At 41.0% G+C, this 21,816-nt stretch overlaps 1 protein-coding gene across 2 annotated transcripts in view; it reads right to left on the bottom strand.

The window, feature by feature from the left end:
• Positions 1 to 4,050: 4,050 nt before the first annotated feature.
• KCMF1 (potassium channel modulatory factor 1) overlaps positions 4,051 to 21,816 on the bottom strand; it is a 54,975-nt gene continuing 37,209 nt past the window's right edge. For both annotated transcript variants that reach the window (XM_075020714.1, XM_075020715.1), the window contains exons 3-7: positions 20,636 to 20,775; positions 12,977 to 13,078; positions 9,358 to 9,532; positions 6,438 to 6,720; positions 4,051 to 4,687 (exon numbers count right to left, since the gene is read on the bottom strand). In XM_075020714.1, the coding sequence (XP_074876815.1) occupies positions 4,426 to 4,687; positions 6,438 to 6,720; positions 9,358 to 9,532; positions 12,977 to 13,078; positions 20,636 to 20,775 (962 nt within the window). In that variant the 3' untranslated portion in view covers positions 4,051 to 4,425. The remainder of the gene's footprint in view (positions 4,688 to 6,437; positions 6,721 to 9,357; positions 9,533 to 12,976; positions 13,079 to 20,635; positions 20,776 to 21,816) is intronic.

Below are 21,816 nucleotides of genomic sequence, written 5' to 3'. Positions count from 1 at the left end.
GACTGCCAACCGCTCCTTCCTTTTGCTGTGCTTTTTTTCCTTCCCAGAGCCACCCACCCCAGCATGCTGATCCACAACAGCATCTCTTGTTCCTGCCGCCCCCCCCCCCTTCCCTGTCTCTCAGACTCTTCCACATCAACTCCCACAAGGCCATGGTCACCTCCCTATACCGTTTACTCCCTCCCTTTTGCCCCACGGGGAGGCGGGGGAGGAACTGTGGCCCACCCCTCACCCTATCCCTCCAGTTGCTGGCCCAACAGGGAGGATGCAGTACTGCAGGTTGTGTTCCAGTGGTACCTCTCCTACACCCCCACACAGCTGCTTTTACCTGCCCCCCCTGCCTGCTTTTACCACTATATCCTGTGTGTTTATCCTTGTGCTGTATTAGGTGTTCTTGCAGAAGGCAACAGCTACTGCTGTGTTTAAAGGACATGTGGCAGAAGCACAAGCTAGAAGCTGCACGGTTCCCACCCCCACCCCACCCCCCCAAAATAAAAAAACCTTTGAGCACAGTGCAGTGCACATAAATATCTACAAATAAATCTTCGTGCACACAGGCCTGTCTCAAAATCCTCTGTGCAACAAAGCAGAGCCCAGACTGGCTTCAGGCACTGCAGGGTGGCCAGGGAGGATAACGTCACTCAGCCCTTCAGCACAGGACACCACCACAGTGTAGGGGAGTTTGCACCAGCACTAGGGACACATATGTAGTGGTTTTTCCTCAGGACCTAAAAGAGTAAAAGGGCCTCAAAACAGCAAGGCATCCCACTTATTTGGCAAAGCAGGCAGATCCGGAAGTGAAGGTCAGGTATGTCAGGGAAGAAGGAAGATTAAGTAAGAAGTGATGTAACTAACTGGACAAGTCTTCATATACCAAATGTATTCACTGCTTTCCTGTTTCAGGTCATCTGAGTCCCAGGAGGCAGTGGAGCATCTCTGTCTCCTGGGTCTTCTGGCTGGTAACAGAGAATTCCCTTTACTCCTTCCAACAGACAAGCATCTCAAAAATGCAAAATGTGCATACATCTAGATGTTTGGTTTCTGGACCAAGCTACAATGTCCACCAGCTACCTGGGTACACAACTCCACCCCAAGAAGGAAGGTCTTACCTCAGGAAGGGTTTGTAAGGGCAGGGGAAGAGAAAAAAAAAAATCCCCAAATGGAACCACCCCCCACCCCCTAAACATCCCAGAGAATTGATGGAAGGTGGTCACAACAACTGCAAGTAAAATCTGAGGCAGACGGAAGTTAAGATATATTTTCATTGCTCATCACAGCACCTCATGTCTGTCTTTGGCACAGACCCCAACAGACCCCTAATTAAAGCAGATTAAAAGTTACAAACAGAACATAGTGCAATTTCAAGCAAGTTTTCCAGGGACAGTTTAGCTGGACTTGTTCCCCAACACCTTCAAAGAAGTCTACATATCCCTTCAGCTGCTACAAAACAGTGGCAACGAATACATGCCCTGCTGCCTGCCCCTTGCCCCAAATGGCTCTTTGGCAGGTCCTCATCTAGCTGAAGACTTACTCCAGGGGGAAAGCTGGCACACTCTGCGCAGTACAAGATGAGGCAGCCTCGGGTGCACCATCAGCAATAGGGGGGATGCCCTGTGCCAGAGCAGCGCACACGCACAACACCCAGCACCTGCCCAAGCCCAGCTACGAACCTGCACTCCACAGGCGCCCACATCCAGCATCAAAACCTCTGCAAGGGCTCCCACCAGCTGCACCACAAGTTCACCAACACCCACTGGTGTCTGATGCAGCTTTTACTCCACTCCCAAGAATCTGGCAAGTGCCAAGTACTCAGGCTCCCTTTTCTGAAAGGGTGGTGTTTGTGGTGGGGTGTGGCTCCAGGGGCTGGTTTGGTGGCAGTTTTTGTCCCCCCACAGGGACAAGGCAACAACCCCCTGTAGGATTCTCCTGCAAAGTTCCCAATGGCTATTTTCACTGTAGCCCAGAGCAACTTGAAAATAAACACAAATGGTGTGAAAATACCCCCAAAATAGTGTCCTGACAAAGCTTACTCTGTGAAGGAAAAACACTTCCTTAAAAATAGGAACTAGCAGACTACTAGAATAAACACCTTCCTGGTAGCCATTTCATATTATTTCTAAACCTAAAAAACCCCCAAACAACTGAAGATTGGTAAGAGTTAATGTAGTACCCAAGAATACCTTTAAATCCAAGTCAGCATGTATTCAGTCTCTAAATAAACACGGATAATACTGGTTTGCGTTTTCTTCAAAGCAAGTGGAGTGGAGTGTGGAAGTCATGCAAGGGTCCTCTGGAGACCAGCCATAGACCAATTCAAAGTAGCACACTGAAGAGAGCTATTTTAAATGTATCTTGTTCTAGGGAAACTTGAATTCACCTACCTGTGAGAGTTTAGGATTACATACTTCATCAACTGCCAAAGCATAGGGTTTTACAACAGGTTTATGTAAGTCACCCAGGATTTCTGCATGAACTGCTTTTATATACAGTTGGAATTAAAGACAACTTGCAGAAATCTCTGGAATGAAACTGTCTGGATAATACATCAAAACCAAAGAAAATCAACTGAACAACAGTCTTGAAAATGCTTTATTGAACCGTGTGTCTTACTGTAATGTGCAGAAGATGTGTTTGAAAAGACTACAGCTTGAAAATTTTTTGAAAATCCTCAACAATCAATAAAAAAAGTCCTTACTGGGGGTAACTCTCAGGATAACCAGAGGCCTCATGTAAAGTTTCCCTTGAAACATTTTCTGTTGCAGAGACTAAAAGAAAACAAAACTAGTACTGCTCTATGTGGAAACAATCAGGATTTGAGGATTAAAAAAAAAGGAATGGAAAATGGAACTTAAATTTCAGTCTGTGGGGTTGCTTCTTTTTGCTGCTGTTATTTTGGATTAGCATACATGTCACAGTTCTGCTGAGAACACCATCTGGTGTTCAAGTCTGTAAATTTACTCTAAAACGCTAGCACTGTTGCAGAGATGGAAGAATACAGAGAAAGAGAGAGGGGGGAGGTGAGAAAGATCTGGAAAAACACCATTACGATATAAGCCTAGTTTAAATTTTCATCAGAAGCTGTGTGCACTTTTGTTTTTATAATCTAACTTTACATTCAAAAAAAAAAACCCCAGAACAAAAAAAAGGAAAGAAAACCAAAACCAAACATACTCCTTCTGTCCTTGTCTTGGGGCTACTGTAAACTTCTATGCACAAGAACACCATACTCTTTTTTTCCAAACCAGCAGGGTTAACAGTATAGGCATGTAGGTGGCATGATTTAACTAAAAGGCTTTTTTCCACTTTTTTTTATACCAGCAAAAATAACCAAAAGAAACAATAAATAAAAGGTGCTAAAGTTAGCATTAGGAATTCAATTGTAATATACTGACAATCTGGGAATCCAAATCCTCAAGCTCTCCTGACACCAACAGGTCTCTGCAAACTATGAAGCAAATACATAAATAACTCAAAATATGACTGAGACTGTGAAAGGCTTTTTAAACTAAGACAACATGATCCAGGTTAACTTTTTTTAAACACAGTGAATATATGAATTGTCTACACCTGAATAAAACATATTTAACAATTAAAAAATTAACAACCACAAAAAGGAAAAACTTTAAACAAAAGTGAACATCATTTGATTTTAGGGCACACAAAAGCCCCTTGCAGTAGCTTCCAGCAGTGGCCTTACTGTTGTGTCTCCTACAGATGCATAAAATGAAGTTCAACTCCACATTGAGGTGATGGCTAACAGGGCAACAAAATGGTCGCATACAGCAAAATGCCACACCCTGGTCACAACAATATATCCCACTGCAGAGTTTCCATCCTGTGTGGGAACAGCACATAAAGATGTCATTCTGTCACATTTTATTCAAAAGCTACTTTGTGGCCACAAACTGCTAGTGAGCACTAACCTTTTCGTCACGTTACCTTTGAATTATGGGAAAGCTTTGGGTTTTATAGTTTTACTCCTTGTATTTAAATTTTTAAATGACAAGGTCACTAAAACTCATGCACGCTGCAAAAAACATCATGCAGTAGTTAAGGTAAACCATCCAAGCATTTTTTATTCATTAATATTCATAAATACACACAGCAGCTTCATTAGAGATTTTTCATTTTTTTTTCCTCTTCAGTTTGAATGTGGAGTATTAGGAGAGCCTTTTGCATGTCAAAGGTACAGGACACAGAGCTTTTTGCTCTGCACTGCAACCTACATTTACCTGCTAGAAGTAAAAATTAGTTAAGTGGAAATGATTATCATATATATCTTTTCTCTCTTTCTTTTGAATGTACACAATGTAACAAGAGTGACAGACCTGAAATTACAATCACCAAAACAAACCCAAGATAGTTGTTGTCCACTTTCATTGGCAAATACAGCACAGAGGACACTGTCTGCAAAGTGGGATGTCATCAAAGAGGAGGTGGAGGAGGCTCGTTTCCTTTATTACTCTCTTTCAAATTTAGGTTTTCTAAAGCAACATCTAGAGGCATAATATCTACACAGCCCATAGCACCAAAATCTGCAATCTCCCCCCGCTCATCCTCATCTGAGGAGGAACTTTCTTCCCGCATCAAAGTGGACAGTAGAAGCTCCTGAACAAACAGGCTGCAGTCTGCCCGTTCGCTTTCCATTGACTGACGCTCTGCTTCCGACATCTTCGGGTCATTCAACCTGTACAGCAGCAAGGGAAGAGAAGACAGGCAGTTGGTCAAACCCCATTTCACTGACAACACCTCTGACAGGCACTGAAAGGCACTCGAAACCACTCCTTCAGGATAGTTCTGCTTGCCCTTCGACTTGTACAGCTCTGGCAACCTCCAACATCTCAGTACAACAGGCATGCATTTAACAAAACCACCCTTTCCCTGTTGCTACAACAGCATTCCAAGTGTCACCTCAAGGCAGAGGAAAATAAAAAACTATTTGTGAGGTTTCCTGGTATTCAGGAGTCTTTTTAGGGAGGGCTGTTGATTTCCTAGACTCTAGTTATGTGGCTTTTTTGTTCCTAGGTCAACTTCTAAATTCACATATGCCACAAGCCCCATTACTGCATGTGTAAAACCTAGGGATTCCCAAAGCACTATACAATGCTCATTCCACCACTTGTCCTAGGTTATAGTGCATGCCCTCATAGGCTAGGAAATTGCTCACTCCAACTCTGAGAGTTGCAATCTGTGACACTTGAAGGTACTTCAATTAAGTTTCTCAAATAATAATGAGTCTGATTGAAAGATGCTACATGGTATTATTTTGCACTTGGATAAAAATCAGATTGACTCTAATCCAGGTTTCCTGACACATAAGCTGTTAAAAGGCCCACGCTCTTTCACAATACCAAACAGACAAACAAGAGTATGTATGGGGGGTGTGGCAGGGGAGATGTGGAAAACATTTTTATTTCAGGTCAATAGGCAACCTTCTAAAAGAACTGGAATGACATAGTGCGTGACTCCTCTTTAAAATAACCCTGGGATCTAAGTATAATTTCTACACCAGGTAAGTATTCTGTAAAAAGACATCCTCTATTTGTTTTGTTATCCAGTCTCAGAAATAATAACTATATAAGCACCCCTATTCAACCTTCAGCTGTTACTAATTTCCTGTTAAACAATACTATCTTTTGACTCACTCCCTCTCCATTACAGCTCAAGTCTATATGCTTGTATCACTGGAAATGCACTTGTTTTGTTGGAAGTAGTAGGGGAAACAAGCACAATTTGTTAAGAAATACTCCTTTTGTTTCTCTTGAAGTTGAGGTGCAGCAAATAATGTTTACCCATGGCTTACAGGAGCAGACAGGCAGCAGTTTTGAAAAGATGTTACAAATGCAAACAAAAGCACAGTATGCTGGCTACAAACTTGAAGGATCTGGCAGAAGTCCCCTGCCTGGAGTCATAATTAACTTATTCAGCCAAAACTCAAACCCAGCCTCTTTTTCAGGGTTTGCAGAAATCCGTACTCAAGTCTAATCCTTTGAACACTTTTCTAGGTGCAGCAAAAAAAAGCACAGTGCACTTGTGACACTGCCTCTCCTTTTTGCAAACACTAGACAACCACAGGATTGTTTCTGCAGTCAGCTCCTGGAGTTGGCTTTCCAAAAGCAGACTAATTCCCTTTGGGCCAGCTATAAAATGCTACTCCTGGATATTAAATTACCAGTTTTACTTTCACACTAGAAATCTAGATGAAGCAAGTTTTGTGTATTACACATTCTGTGACCACTGTTGATGTCTACTGTGAATATATTCTGTATGATTAATTAGCTTGTTAACTCTGGGATATATTTGATCAGACACTGCTTTACTAGGGTATGTGCCTAACTCCCAACAGTTCAGTTCCATTGAGGTCTGTGTGTCTATCAGGACTAAGGCAAACAGAAATGGTAAAATGTAAATATAAGTAAATACACAGAACAAGTTACCTTGTAAGAAGAAACTGGGAATTCTGGATAGTCTGCTGACTGTTTTCTGTGTTAGATGTGTTGGTTGTTGTTGTAGATTGTGTCATAGTGGTGTTGAGATTGATCGTGTTGGTGCGCCTAGTTGCATTGCGTGCAGTCTCCAGTTGTTGTCTTGCTGCCTGTGCATGTTGTCGTTCCAACTGCAGTTGCATCTGCAGCTGCTGTAACTGTGAAGCAGAAGGGCCAGAGGAGTTGAGCTGTCCTCCTGCAGAACGCCTCACGCCTGATAGCTGAGATAAAAGCTCTGCCAGAGAAGATAAAGTTTCTGTGATGAAAGATCTTAAGTGAGCATTACACAATATAATGAATACATCCTGAATTCTAGTGCATTCAAGTCCTTTTTTCAATCAATAAAATCAAAGAACAAATAATGCTGAAGAGCCCATGAAGCTCTTGAAAAAAGTCCTAGCAATGTCTCAAAGGGCAAGGAAGATTAAGACTCATTTATGCAGATTTATCCAAATAAGAAGTCAAAGTTTAATGCTTTCAAAATAACAGGAGAGCCAAACTACAGGGATGCCTGGCAAATTATGTCCTCTGCAGCAATTCTGTGAAACTTAAAGTCAAAATAGCAACTGGCTAAAAATGCTTCATTTTGGCTTTGATTGGTGGTTTTATTTTCCTCTCAACACAAGTTCCCTCAAAACACAGGCTTCACCATCCCAGTAACACAGACGGAAGCTGTGCTGCAGCAAAGAGAAATATCGTGGTGTTGCTTCAAACATTTAATAAAAAATATTTAGTTAAGAAAACATATTAAAGTATTGCCTCACATCAAAACGTGAGGGGTCAAGCATTTTTGCTGTATTAATTTATTTCTGCCAGAAGTAAACAGAAGGACTAGCAATTAGAAAAACCTCTGTCCTTACGTCTTCCAATTCAGAGGGATAGAATGTTTACAGCAAGTTTCATCCACAAAGAATTTTTTAAAATAAATATAGCAACAAATTACTGCTCAGTGCATTACTGCGGAATCTGTTCTACACCTTGTGTAGAAGGTACTTCTTATATCACCTGCTTGCTGTAGTTGATGCAAGGGCAGAGGAAGTAGGGGACAATATTGCTTCTGACCCTCACCTCTACATTACAAAGTTACTATACATGTCATGACAATTTTCCTTCCATTGCATTAACAAAATATAATCCTTATTTAGGCTTTCTTTCAGGCAATAAAGCAAAATGCAGTTTTCCATGTCAAGAAATCAGGATGGTCAAGTTATTTTTACCAGCACTGACAGCAATACCAAGATTAAATAACTTTTAATTCCATTGTAATGACGAGAAATGCTGGGGCAGGGTGGGGGGAGTAAAATATGTAACAGATGCTATAAACTTCATTTATTTTAAACAGAAAAATTCTGGTGGTCTTTCCTATTTATCACTCCAGTAAAGGGGAACACATACCAAACTTCCAGACAAGATTTACATGTATTTATTCTCACCATAAATTAAAGTGTAAGTTAGAGTATGGCAAAACAGTATTTTGGAAGCAGATGTGAGCTCAAGACAGAGCTTTGGTATAAGCTGCGCAACAGTTCAGTGTGCAACTGAACTCTAAATGCAAACACACAGCTTGCACCAAAAAAGAAAAGATTCAGAAGAATGCCATTTTATCCCATATTTAATGCTGCTAAGTGGGAAGGCCTTGTGAAGCTGGAAACAAACCTCAGCAGCCACTCAACATTTAACTGAGCTGAACGAGCTGCCCTTGTAAGAGAAAGACAAGGTCTTCCTGCACTGGAGGCTTCACAAACATCCTCCCTCCTTGAACAAACTCTAGTCCTTTTCAGACCCTCCTTTGACCTCACTTAACTTATTTTCTTCTCTGGGTACTTCTTCCCAGCTAGTTTAATGGGTTAAATCAGGTCACAGCAGGCCAGCAGAGCACCAGAGCCAGCAGAAGGCAGGCAAGGGGATGATTAAGGCAGGCAGTGGAGCCACCCCTCCCCTTTCAAGGGGCAATGCCTCATTACATTGGCTGACTACCTCCCTCTGAAGAAGTCACAACATGATAGTATGAAGCTCCAGTTAAAGCATTATGTCTTCTTGGCATCTGAAGTAAAGGTGGATTATGGCAGAAGTTCTGAGGTTTCGCTGACACTTACGCTGGCATAGTCAAAGACCACCACATAAAAATGTTTATATTTCCCCTTAGAGAAAGTTATATTTGTTTTCAGAATTGTCTTCATTCTCTATTTTTACTTTCCTGTAAAAAAAAAGTTATTTTCACATCAAACTAAACATATGCCAAACAAGTTATTCCTGGGAATCCTAAGGACACATCTTCATTATTTTCTGGTGTTGAAAATGAGACACATTCCCCCCTTCAGTTTTTCTAAACTTGACCAAAATACACTGCAAATACTTGCAACAGTACATTTATAAAAGAATTTACAAGTACACCTTAAAAAAAAATCTGTGATATTAGCAAGTCCATTAATACTCAAAGGTCCATTAATACTCAAATTCAGCTAATTTCATCTTCACTGAGATAGATACTCTCCTCCATAAACACCTTTATTCACATGGCAAATTAAAATGAGGTATACTGAAGTAGGTGATGGAAGTTGGACACAATCACTTGTAAAAATACACAACACCTGTGCATAGATTAGGTTTCGAAATAAGCCTTACACTGTTTAGAATTAAAAGCACAAGCTACAGGCAGTGGTTACAGCTTCAGCATCTCCATGCACAGGCCCTGTGAAAAACCAGCCAAGCACACCGCTCACCTGCAAGCAGCCATCAAGCACACTTGCACGGTGGAGCGTATACATGCAGCTTCGTAACAACAGAAAGCAGGGGAACTACTACCATCTTGAATTCTACTTTCCCTGTGTAAGAAGGACACTGGGGTAAAATTCATGGTTACAGCTCTTACCAGCTATAGGATCCATGGCTTCTCTATTGCTTGGAGAATATGAACTCTGAGAAGATGAAAGCCCACCAGGGGAACTAGTAGTAAAGTGCATGTTTGATCTACGTGCACGGGGGCCTCCCAAACCCCGGCCTGGGTGGAACATCCTACGTACGTGCCGAACACCACTGGATTCATCGTAACCAAGAAGTTAAGAAAACAGAACTGTTTGGCATTGAGTATTAAAATGACAAGGATATTTGATGGGTGAAATACTCAAGTGCACACTGTTCATTCATAAAATAATGATTCAGCTTCAGAAGCAAAGCTAAGGTACACTGTAGCTATGGCGCAAGTCAGTCTTACTGATCTGAACTCAAGATACGCAGTGCTGTGTACACCAAACTCCATATATTTCTCCAGCTTATGATGATGAAGAAACATCAGCATTAATTTCTTAGGGTTTTTTTAGATCAAAGTTTTCTACTCAGTAATCCGAAAACTTTGACAAATACATGTTCATCCAAGCTTATTACAGAGACACAGGGATTTTATTCTCCCTCCCCAATTCTTACGCTAAGTATTGAAAAGAATAAAAAATTTTATTGCCATTCCTATCTAAAGTACATAATAATTACTGTATTCCTTTTGACTTTTGTACTTCATGCTTTTATCCAAGAAATTTCATCACTTCAATACTTAAGAAATTGTAGGTTTCCAGAGTATTCAGCACTTTCATCACACCACTTTGTTTCACCTTACCTCTTTTAGGCAAAGAAATACCACCAATTCCAGTTATGACAACAACACCTTTCATTTTCCCCCACTTCTCCATATCAGACGCTTATATTTCAAGTCACACCTTTTATATGTTTTCTCACAGAACACACTTTGCCTAGCAAGAGTGCCTTGCACCTCTGAGTGTGCTAAAACTGGATGCTGCTGGAGACAAGATACTGTATTAGATGGACAACTGCCCCCATGCAGTTTGACAACCTTTTCATAACTAGACCTGATAGAAAAGGCCAGTATCTGGGGATTTTCCAAGCAGACACAGGACTATGGGGTAACTTTCCTAACTGCAGTTTTTAACTTGTTTCGAGATAAACATCATTCTTTAAATACTAGCTAAGCATGCACCCAAGTCTTACCTGCTATGCTAGAGTAAAAAAAAGCTTTGTAAACCTTAACTTGTGACAAACAGGTAAACCGAATAGCCATGCACGAACTATTTCTATAATTGATGCTGAAAAGCTATATTTCATAATTTCCCAAGTATTCTCCTGCTAAAGTAAGAAACTGGGCTTTAAAGAGTTGTGCCCCAACTGCAGGAATAAAGGACATATCTTGCAATGGCTGCACATGTTTTATAACAAGAAACACATGCAGCCTTCTGGGACAACTTAAGAAAAAACCCCCACCAAACCCAAAATAAATCACACATGTCTAATCAATACTTGGAAGATGATACCACTCCTCAGAACTCTAGCAGACCCAACAATAAAAACTGACATCAAACTGTAATAGAAATCTTCACTCTACAAGAAGTGCAAGCAAAGAGCCTTCTATCTCCTTTTTGTACATGAAGGTTGTTACAGAGCATGGAGAGTTGTTCTGTACAGCTTTAACTTCCTATGAAGATGTTTAGAACAGCAATATAATAGTATCAGAGAGCAGCTTTCTAACAGGTCCCTGACTTTGACAGTTATTCTTTCCTATGCTGCCAGACCTGCATGAAAAACGGCATCTCCTCTTCCTTTTTTCCTACTTTAGACCTGCCTGTTGCTAGACATGATGTACAGCCAAACACAGAACAGCCACTTCAGGATACACTTATCAGGTTTCGTAGACTTGACAACACTGATCACTGAAGCAATAGTGTACAAACAGAAAATTCTACATGCATTGTCTTTAATGCTGAGTCATGGACAACGTATTCCCGAAATATATCCAAGAAAGATCCATTTTGGGATGGCTGACATTGAAGCCTTACTCCACATTTGAAAAGATTGATTTTTCTAGCTCAGACATTCCCAAATCAAAAGTCATCTGGTGCTATCTCTGATACTGGAGGGGGAGAAAAAGCTGCAGAAACATGACCTCTAATCAGACATCTTGTTCATTTCAGTAGGAAATTAATTTTACTCTAACTGGGAAAATTTAAACTTCCTGGCCTACAGAGCAGTTAAACCAATGTTGGAGGCACACAGTTAGACGTTTGGTACATTGCTATATAGTTACTAGGGATGTATATTTTGTTAGAAAAAGTGTATTAGGCAGGTGCTATGAAAAACTTTGTAATTGGTGGAAAGAGCAGAACTAAACTGCTATGAGAAAAATTGCTCAGTGATGCACTATACCAGTCATCAAGCAATGTCTCAGAGACATCCAAAGGCCAGGAAAGATTCAGTGGTCTGGAAGATGCTCTCCCCTCATCAATCCCAACCCACCTCCACCCAAAAGAGAGGGCAGCACAACTCTGCCTTGGGGGTCACCTGACCATGGAAGACCTCCCTGGACACCTGGGACCAAGCTCACATGGCCAGAGCCACCACACTCAGCACCCTGCTCCTCCCAACTGCCAAGAGCTCCATTCCTGTCTACACAGAAAGGTGAAGTAGAGATAATTGCTTTTATCTAACTTCGTAGTGTTCTTTGCATCATTAGTTACACCTTCACAGAACCAATAAACACCCAAAGTCCTTTACACTGACCCAATTATTGTGTAGTATTTAACATGTGCATTTAGTCTGTCCTGACAACACTAACAAACTTAAATGCAACCAAACACAATCATAACTGAAAAGGAGCCACCTTCTTAAATGCTGTCTCCCTTCTGTTAGCATAACAAGCTCCAGTTGCTTGGGCTTGGACTTTTTTTTTTACTCCAGTTGCTAGGACTTAGACTTTTTTTTTTTCCCCTTTTTAAAAATCTTTAAACAAAAAAGCCACTATCAAGGTAATAATGCAGTCTTTTTGTCTGTTTAAATGAGACAAAGGAATACTTCAGAGAGATTACTTACTCTAGGTAGGTTGCATAGCCTGCATGTTATTAAGTAAAAAGCCCAAACAAAAAACCATTTCATTAGTTAATGCGGGGGGGGGGGGGGGGGGGGGGGGTAAATCAAAAAGAAAACTATTCCTAGAACAAGGATTAAAAAACTCCAATTGTTCCAGCTCTTCAGACACCAAGCACAGATACATCTGCATAACCTGCTGCTAGTTACAAAATGTCAGTAAACCTATGAAAGTATGTTATTAAAATATGGTGTTAAAAGTAGTTAGGCAAGTTTAAAATCATTCGTCAAGACCAGCTCAGTTCAAATCACCCTCGGATCATCATCATCATGTCACAAATACTTACAGGAGACTACTGAATCTGGATACACCAAGACTAATGATCAGGCAGGATAAACCACAGTGGAAGCAGAAAAACATCTCAGTGTCAAAGTTTCTTTAAATGTTTCTGCTGTTAGAGCAAAAAGCACTGTCAAGTATACCTACAGTCTGTTCACAATCTGGTATTTATAGTTTTTTAAACTAGCAAATGAACCTTTTTGGTTTTTACTATAAAAACAAAACAAGTCATCATGGCTACGAGATGAAACAGTCTAGCCTCTTTGCCTCAACTTGGAAAGGATATTAAATCTCTAGGAGCTCTGTGTTCCAGTGTAAGATGAGCTGCAAAGTCATCTGTGACATGATTCGGATCCCCTCCAGGTAATGCTGCACATATTGGACAAATCTGAAATGACAAAGTGAGAAAAAACCCAATTTATACATTTTACACAAAACAGAACTTGATACAAGTCAATCATTAGACATTGATTCTTCTGTTTTAAAATCACATTCTAGGTGTGCACATTCAAACACCTGGACAGCAACATATTCAAAAAACCCAGAAAAATTATTCAAGTGCACACATCAATTTAGATATCTTTAACTTTATGATTTCCAGAATGCTATGAAAACTTGAGCTTAAATTTTCAAATTAGATTTGCATGTCTTGAAAATTAGTCTTTGTACTCCAATTCTGCCACAGACAATAGAGTCTGATTACACAGGATTACTATTTGCCTGCTTGACACTCATCCCAGCAGAGGAACCTGAACCACATATAAATGTTTGCTGAAGTATCAAACTGAGACCATCAGTGCGTAACTACAGGTTTGGCAGAGAAGGGCTGATCTGCATATACCTACAAAACAGTATTTTGGGAGAAGGCCCTGACTTCTGTCTTTGGCTTGCGTGTTTTTTTTAAAACCAAAACACATGTTAACTAAGTAGACAAACAGTGCCATTACAATTGCCATAATTATGACTTGTTTTCTGAATGACTCCACAAACAGCTTGAAAAGTATCTTCCATTTTTCTTTACAGTCATTTTGTAGACTGATTTTAAAGTTTTACAGATGAAAAACAAACAAAAAAATCCATTCCACAAAATTCTTCCCCCAAATGTTAAGTGCTCAAATTAACAGCACTTTGACAGTTAAATGCAGCTGCTGTCTATTAATTTCTCTATCTGTTCCTCACAGTCAAACAGTCTTGACTTTATGGAGCAACTCTGGCTGGAACATAAAGCCCAGATTGCCAGTGCTCTTCATGCATATACTCAAGCTGTTGACAGGAGATCTCAAAAGACCGTGGACACTAAGAACACCTATGTAATAGCACACACATCTGTCTTACTCTTATGGAGGTGAGGACAAGGTCTTGAAATAGTGTACTGTAAAATCTCAGCTGCTTTTGACAGCAGCTGCTACATCTTTAATACCACTTTAATTTTAGTAGTCAGCTCTGAGCAGAAAGCAAGGCATTTTAAGTTTTTTGCTACAACCCCTTCCCTTTTATTTCCAATGTTAAGCATTTCTCCTCACAGAACTCCTCTTCCCAGATTTTTCACCACTACAGAAGCCATACAAGTGGACACACTACAGAGCAAAGACATCTTATTACAGCGTAATACAATAAATACTCAACTATACCAACATATCATACAGCTACCCTATGTAGGGACATAGGAACAGATGTATATTGGACAGATGGTTCTGAAGTCCATAAACTTGTAAGATGCTTAATCTTCAAGAACGTGTTTCATACCAACAGGAGATAACACCTTCAAAGCATTCTTTTTTCATTTAAGCTACTCTGAGGAAGCAGAACCCCAGCTTAAGAACAACACGCTTCTGAAATCAGCAACAGAAAAGAAAGTTCTCCTGCTAACAGGACAAAGGCATTATGAACTGCACATATTTGCCTGAAAAGGAGACACAGTCCTTGGAAAAACATCAGCTAAGAAAGAGTTATAAGGAAAAATGAGGAGGAGGGAATCTAAGTATGCTAACCCTAACTCTAAACATGAACTAAACTTCCAAGAACCCTCTGACTGCAAAAAGTTACTGAAGCACTGTTATACACAAAAATTTAATTAAGCATAAGCTCTGGCAAATTCACAACAAAGACTGCAGTATCACTGATCAAGCATGACACAGCTAAAAGTCATTGTTAATAGAACATGCAAGAACAAATGGTGCAGATGGAAGGAAAACATTGTCAGAAGTTTCTCCTGAAGTTATGACCATTTGTATTAAAAAATCGTGTTACCCTGAATGATGTCTGAAAGATGACTGCAAAGTCTTAAGTCATGCTCACAGGATACCTGCCAGTTTCCAGAAGTGTGCTTGTATTACCACTACCTCCCTATTTACATACATGTCACTAAGTGACAGTATCTCTGTAACCTCAACAAGACACACTGCAATCTTCAAGAAGGAAACAGGAACAATTCAGACTCAGATTGTCCATTTCATTACTGCAAGAAAAGCTCTCTTCAATTTATTCAGCAACAGATCAACAACCTAGTCCTTGCAGTCCATGAACAAGGAGGCTAGTTACTGCCTTGCTAAACATGAGAAAGTTGCTGCAGTGCAATGGAATAGTAGAAAATTTCTGTCTCTGTTCTGAAATGAGAATTGAAGATGACATTTGATGAAGTTTCCTACAATTTTTATATTTACAATGCTAGCAGACTTGTAGTTGAATGCTGCATTTTATTTGGAACAGTTGACTGACCTGAAACCCAACAACAACAATCATCATACTGACAGCCAGATTCTTCTACGCTTGCCCTATAGCACTTACCATTACCCTTGAACATTTACTGGTGTCGTGGTTTTAGCCCAGCCGGTAACAAAGAACCACGCGGCCGCTCGCTCACTCCTCCCGCCCCCCTCCGGTGGGATGGGGGGAAGACGGAGGAGAGAAAAGAAGAAAAAAAACCTGGAACCTCGAGGGTTGAGATAAAGGCAGTTTACTGGGACAACACAAAGGAATTACAACAACAACAACGGTACTAATGAACCAGTATACAAAAATAGTGATGCACAGTGCAACTGCTCACCACCCGGGACCCGACGCTCCGCCACTTCCCCCACTGAAAGAAGGATCCACGCCCCCCCCCCCCCCCCGCCCGCTCCCTATATATATACTGAGCATGATGTCACATGGTATGGAATAGCTCCTTGGCTAGTTCAGGTCAGCTGCCCCAGCTATGCCCCCCACCTCCCAGGTTCCTGTAAAAATTAACTCTATCCCAGCTGAACCCAGGACAACTGGTGAAGAAATACTGGTAATGACTGAGGTTTTAGTACTCAAAATCATATGATTTATTCTTTTTAGCATGTAACCTTAGAGACTTAATCACAAAACTTATGACTAGTCCCATAGACCCCCATAAAATTTTTCAGTTAAAGTACCCAGAATTAAAACAATCACCTTCAAGGAAGTATCATGAAACTCTCCTCCTGGAGTTCCTCTCCAGGACCTCATGGTGGGGTTCCTCTCCAAAGTGCCTGTATACTAATGTACACAGCATGGGGAATAATCATTATGAGTTAGGAGATATGCATGCAGTTGCAGGGCTATGATCTCCTTGGGATCACAGAGACATGACACGATGGCTCCCATGACTGGAGTGTTGCAATGGAGGGATATGGGCTCTTTAGAAAGGAGCGAAAGACGGGCTTGCCCATTATGTGAGAGAGCAGCTGGAGTGCATGAAGCTGTGCCTGGGGATGAAAGAAGATGGAGAGCTTATGGGTTGGGATTACAGAGAGGACAGGCAAAGGTGACTACATTATAGTGGGCCTCCTATAGGCCACCTGACCAGGAAGAACAAATGGATCAGGCCCTCTACAGACAGGTAAGAGCTGCCTCACACTTGCAGGCCCCGGTCCTCATGGGGGACTTCAACCACATCGGTATCTTCTGGAGGGACAACACAGCATGACAGCAACCCAGGAGGTTCCTGGAGCGCACTGATGATAACATCCTCCTCCAAGTGACAGAGGAGCCAATGAGGAGAGGTGCTGGACTTCATACTCACCAGTGAGGAGGGGGTCATTTGGGATGTGAAGGTCACAGGCAGCCTTGTCTGCAGTGACCTTGAGATAGATCCTGAAGGCAGGGAAAAAGATGAAAAACAAGCTCACAATCCTGGACTTCAGAACAGACTCTGGCCTCTTCAAATATCTGCTTGGAGAAGTCCCATAGGATAAGGCCCTGGAGGGTAGAAGGACCCCAAGAAAGCTTGCTAATATTGAAGGATCATCCCCTCTAAGCTCATATCCATTGGGATAGAACACTCTTGAAGTCAGGCAAAAATGCCAGGAGGCATATGTGGCTGAACGAGATGCTCCTGACCAAACTCAAACACAAAAAAGGAAGCATACAGAGGTTAACCTCCTAGGGTAACCTTGGATGAATACAGAAATATTATCCGAGCATCCCAGGACAAAGTGAGGAAAACTAAAGCCCAAATGGAATTGAACCCGGCAAGCAATGTCAAAGGCAACAAGAAGGGCTTCTAGATGTACGCAGGCAACAAAGAGATGACTCGGGAAATGCAGGCCCACTGCTCAGAAGATGGGAGACCTGGTTACATAGGACACAGAAGAGGCTGAAGTACTGAATGCCTTCTTTGCCTCAGTCTCTACTAGCAAGAACAGCCTTTAGGAATTCCAGGCCCCAGCATCCAAAGAAAAAGTCTGGAGCAAGGAAGACATTCCCCTGATAGAAGAAGATTAGGTTGGAGAACACTTACATGAACTGGACATACTTAAGTCCATGGGCTGTGATGGGATGTACCCACAAGTGCTAAGGGAGATGGGAGATGTCATTGCGAGGCTGCATTCAATAATCTTGGATCAATCATGGTGTCTGGGAGAGGTGCCTGAGGACTGCAGTAAAGCAAATGTCACTGCTATCTTAAAGAAGGGTAAGAAGGAGGACCTGGGGAACTACAGGCTGGTCAGCTCACCTCAATCCCTGGGAAGGCAATGGAGCAGCTAACCCTGCACACCATTTGCAGGCACATTAAAAGACAAGAAAATCACCAAGTGTAGTCAGCATGGCTTTATGGAGGTGAAGCCATGCTTGACCAACTTGATAAACTTCTATGATGAAATGACTGGCCTGGTAGATGACTGGAGAGCAGTGGATATAGTCTACTTGGATTTCAGTAAGGCCTCTGACACTGTCTGCCACAGGATCCTCATAGACAAGCTGCTGATGCACAGGCTGAATAAGCAGACAGTGAGGTGGAGTGAAAACTGGCTTAATGGCTGGGCTCAGGTGGTGGTGATCACTGGGAATTTTGCTGATGACACAAAACTGGGAGGAATGGGTGATATGCCAGAGGGCTGTGCTGCCATTCAGAGGGACCTAAACAGGCTGGAGAAAAGGGCCAACAGGAACCTCATGAAGTTCAATAAGGAAAGTGCAAAGTCCTGCACCTGGGGAGGAACCAGCACACACTGGAGGCCACCCAGCTGGAAAGCAGCTTTGCAGAAAAGGACCTGGGGGTCCTGGTGGACCATGAGCCAGCAATGTGTCCTGTGGCAAAGCAAGCTAACAGTGTCCTGGGTTGCATTAGGAAAAATGCTGCCAGCAGGTCAAGGGTGGTGATCCTTTGCCTCTGTCCAGTACTGGTGAGGCCACACCTGGAATGCTCTGCCCAGTTCTGGGCTCCACATACAAGAGACATGCACATGCTGGAGAGAGTCCACAGGCTACAAACATGATTATGGGACTGGAGTATCTCTCCTATGAGGGAAGGCTGAGAAAGCTGGGGCTATTCAGCCTGGAGAAGAGCAGGGTCAGCGGGGTGGATCTTATGAATGCATATGAAATACCTGAAGGGAAGGTGAAAGGAAGACAGAGCCAGGGTCTTTCCAGTGGCGCCCAGTGACAGGACCAGAGGAAGTGGGCACAAATTCAAACACAGGAGGTTCCTCACAAACATCAGGAAACATTTTTTCACTGTGAGGGTGACTGAGCACTAGCACAGGTTGTCCAGAGAGGCTGTGGTCTCTATCCTTAGAGATATTAAAAAGCTGTCTGGACATGGTCCTGGGCAACCAGCTGTAGGTGGTCATGCTTGAGCAGGGGGTTGGACAAGGTCCGCTCCAACCTCAGTCTGTGATTCCTGCCCACAAGTACCTAACACTGCTGTACATACCAATGCCAAACACCTGAGAAAAATCAGCTGAAAGTAAACTTCCTATCTGCACCACTCTGAATATAGAAATGGCAAAATTTAATGGACCAAAAATTCTTTAACTTATTCTTTGAAAAACAAGGGTTGAAGGAGTGGGGGTTGAAGGCTGTAAAATAAAAGTGATTCCATCCCTGTAAACTTCCCCTAAAGATCTAAAAATAAATATCCAAAATAAAACACATCTTTGGATGGACAGAGATACTACAAGGACTACAAGCTCAGTATCTAAACAGAAATAATTGCTTGAAAGCCTAAGACCACAAACATTTAGAATCCATAACATTTTCCTCTTTAGTAATGTTGTATTCTTTCACTATCTACAGTAAGACTGCAATACCCAAGTAGTTTTATGTGCATGCACACTAAACATTTATCACAAAAGCTAGATTAAAAACTTAGCACAAACATATACAATCATATTCAAGGATTAAAACATTGTCCTTTGTTCCAAACAATGATAAAGATATAACAATGTTGCAGACTGACTCACAAAACAAAGAATTTTTTTTTTTTTTTTCAGGCTTTAGATACTGAGTTCTAGAAGTCACAGCTGCAAATAAGGATGAGTCAAACCTAAAAACCTGGAATCTTAACACTCTGTGTCAGGAACATATCACTGACATCAAGTGGTGCAACTCAGAATTGCAACACTAAGCCACCGAAGAAAGTCATCCAAACGTGGAACTTAGAATGGTTGACACTGTTTCAAAGTTAAAGAAAAAACTCAAGGAGATGATAAAAATTGCAGTGTGTCAGTATATTTAATTATGATCCTACAGTGCAACTGATGGTGAAGTAAACTGTTTCACTTCTTATGGAAAGATCAGAATGACTTTGAGTCTCAAAAAGGTGCACAAACCACCTCCCCTATCACTCCTTCACACACAATCCTTAACAGGCTTAGAGAGGAAAGGTCCATTTTCTTCCACAAAACTCCTTGGAAGTTAAGAAAACTAGAAGATTAGAATAGACAACCTATTTGTAAGTCATTTCTTCACAATGTATTACTGACGAGTAATCCACTTCAAGCATTCACATTTTTCTAGGAATCTATGGTACAACAGTTAACCAGACAAGAGCACCCTGGATGTTGTTCTGCTAACCTAGTTTCTCCTACTCCCAAAGACAATCAGGATAGCAGGAGCTAACAACTCATATTAAAGTATTTCTGTTGACATTGTTTAAGAAGTACATTTTTAACCATGTCAAGTGTCCTCATGGTTAGGGATGGAGGAAAAACCCCTGCTTTAACAACAGGGGTTTCAAAAGAATGACAGCTTCCATTGCATAAATACACCAGGTCCATTACAAAAGCTATTTGAAAAACACGTCAAACTGTCTGCATGTTTTACTCTCTCTTACAGTTACAAAAGACTGCACAGCTATGAGCTTCCAGGACAATTACATACTGGTTGTGAAAAGGAAGACACAGCTACACAGAATAACGATGAGAACATTCTAAATTCTGTCTTGCAGGATAATAAACTCCTAAACATAGCAGCATTTACATCAGGACAACAGAACAGCAACCATAAAAGAAAAAGCAAGCTCATTATATTACGATACCCATGAAACATAGAATAATTTTGATGTCACTGTCAAATGCAGGTATGTCTTCTTAAAAAGCAGTTAAATGAACTCATACTTCAAGAACGAGAAACAAGAGGATACCAGTTTACCAGAAGAGAGATTCTTTTTAATATATTTCCACCACAACTGAAAGCCAACTCTGAAACTTCTTACCACTTCTGTTGATGTTTCTGCATGCTCAGAAGTAACATGTTCTTGAAGAGATGTTTCCGTGTAACCCATTTTCCCACAATAAGGACAAGTAAAAGATTGTGGCTGCTCTACAGAGAAAGCTTCTCCACCATAGTACAAATCTGGAACAGAAAGTGTTTAAAGAGAGGTTAATTCAAAGCAATAGCATAATTTATTTTGTTCATGTAAACCTCTGTTTATAGATGTAGTTCAATATAATCACTGCCAAATTAATCTGGTATTTAATTGAAATGGCTATTTTAATCTTGTATAAAGGCCACAGGCTGATACTCAAGAAGTGTTCAATTACTGATGACAAAAACCAGACAGACTACCTTTCATTTTCATTAGCAAACATAACAGTTTTCTAATACTCAGTAGCAGCAAAGACTCCTATGATGATGATGCCGATACCGTCAAACCTTCACTTTTCCGCTACCCTTCTTATCCCATGTACAGTGTCACCGATGGTATTTTTCAATAACATGAGTTTTCAAAAGCAGAACTCTCAACAGTACCTCAAAAATTTAGATTAAAATTTAGAAGTCCTCAGTAATACTATGTCAATATTTATGCCATAGCTGAACCACTGCTTTGCAGTAAGTAGTTTTAGAAGTGTCTTAAATATATAATAAAAAATTGACAGTGAAAAAGGAACCTGATTAGGTTACACACCGATTGCAACTTTGTGTTGAATTTAAGCACTTTGCCACTACTGGTGAAAAGCAGACACTTTTAAGTTGCTAACACAGAAGTTGCCCAAATTAACATGAAAACTTATGAAACCATGCAAGAAAAGAATGTTTTTCTCTTGTCTTCTGCAGGTATCATGTATTCTACAGGACACATGAATAAATTTCACATTCACATCAAGATAAAAAGTATGATTTTCTCCAGCAAGTAATTTAAAAATCTTTTCAGTGACATGTTTTCTAGGACTCACTGATAAGTAACTGAAAAATATTTTCATAGAATTATGAATATTCTGCTATAAATTAAAGATTGGACAAGTCTGAACAGATACTAGAACTCATGTTCTGCACCACAAGGCAGAATCTATCTAATGTGTTAGGAATATATCCTTTGGATGGCTTACGTTGCAGCTTCCTAAGGTTTATGACATCTTCTGCTACTGACCTCTCTTTAGGACATGACTAGGAAGA

Source organism: Buteo buteo, chromosome Z, assembly GCF_964188355.1.
Source record: "Buteo buteo chromosome Z, bButBut1.hap1.1, whole genome shotgun sequence".
In the NCBI taxonomy this organism is placed as follows: domain Eukaryota; kingdom Metazoa; phylum Chordata; class Aves; order Accipitriformes; family Accipitridae; genus Buteo; species Buteo buteo.
Note: the sequence above shows the minus strand (reverse complement) of the source record. Positions and strands in the feature narration are given on the sequence as shown.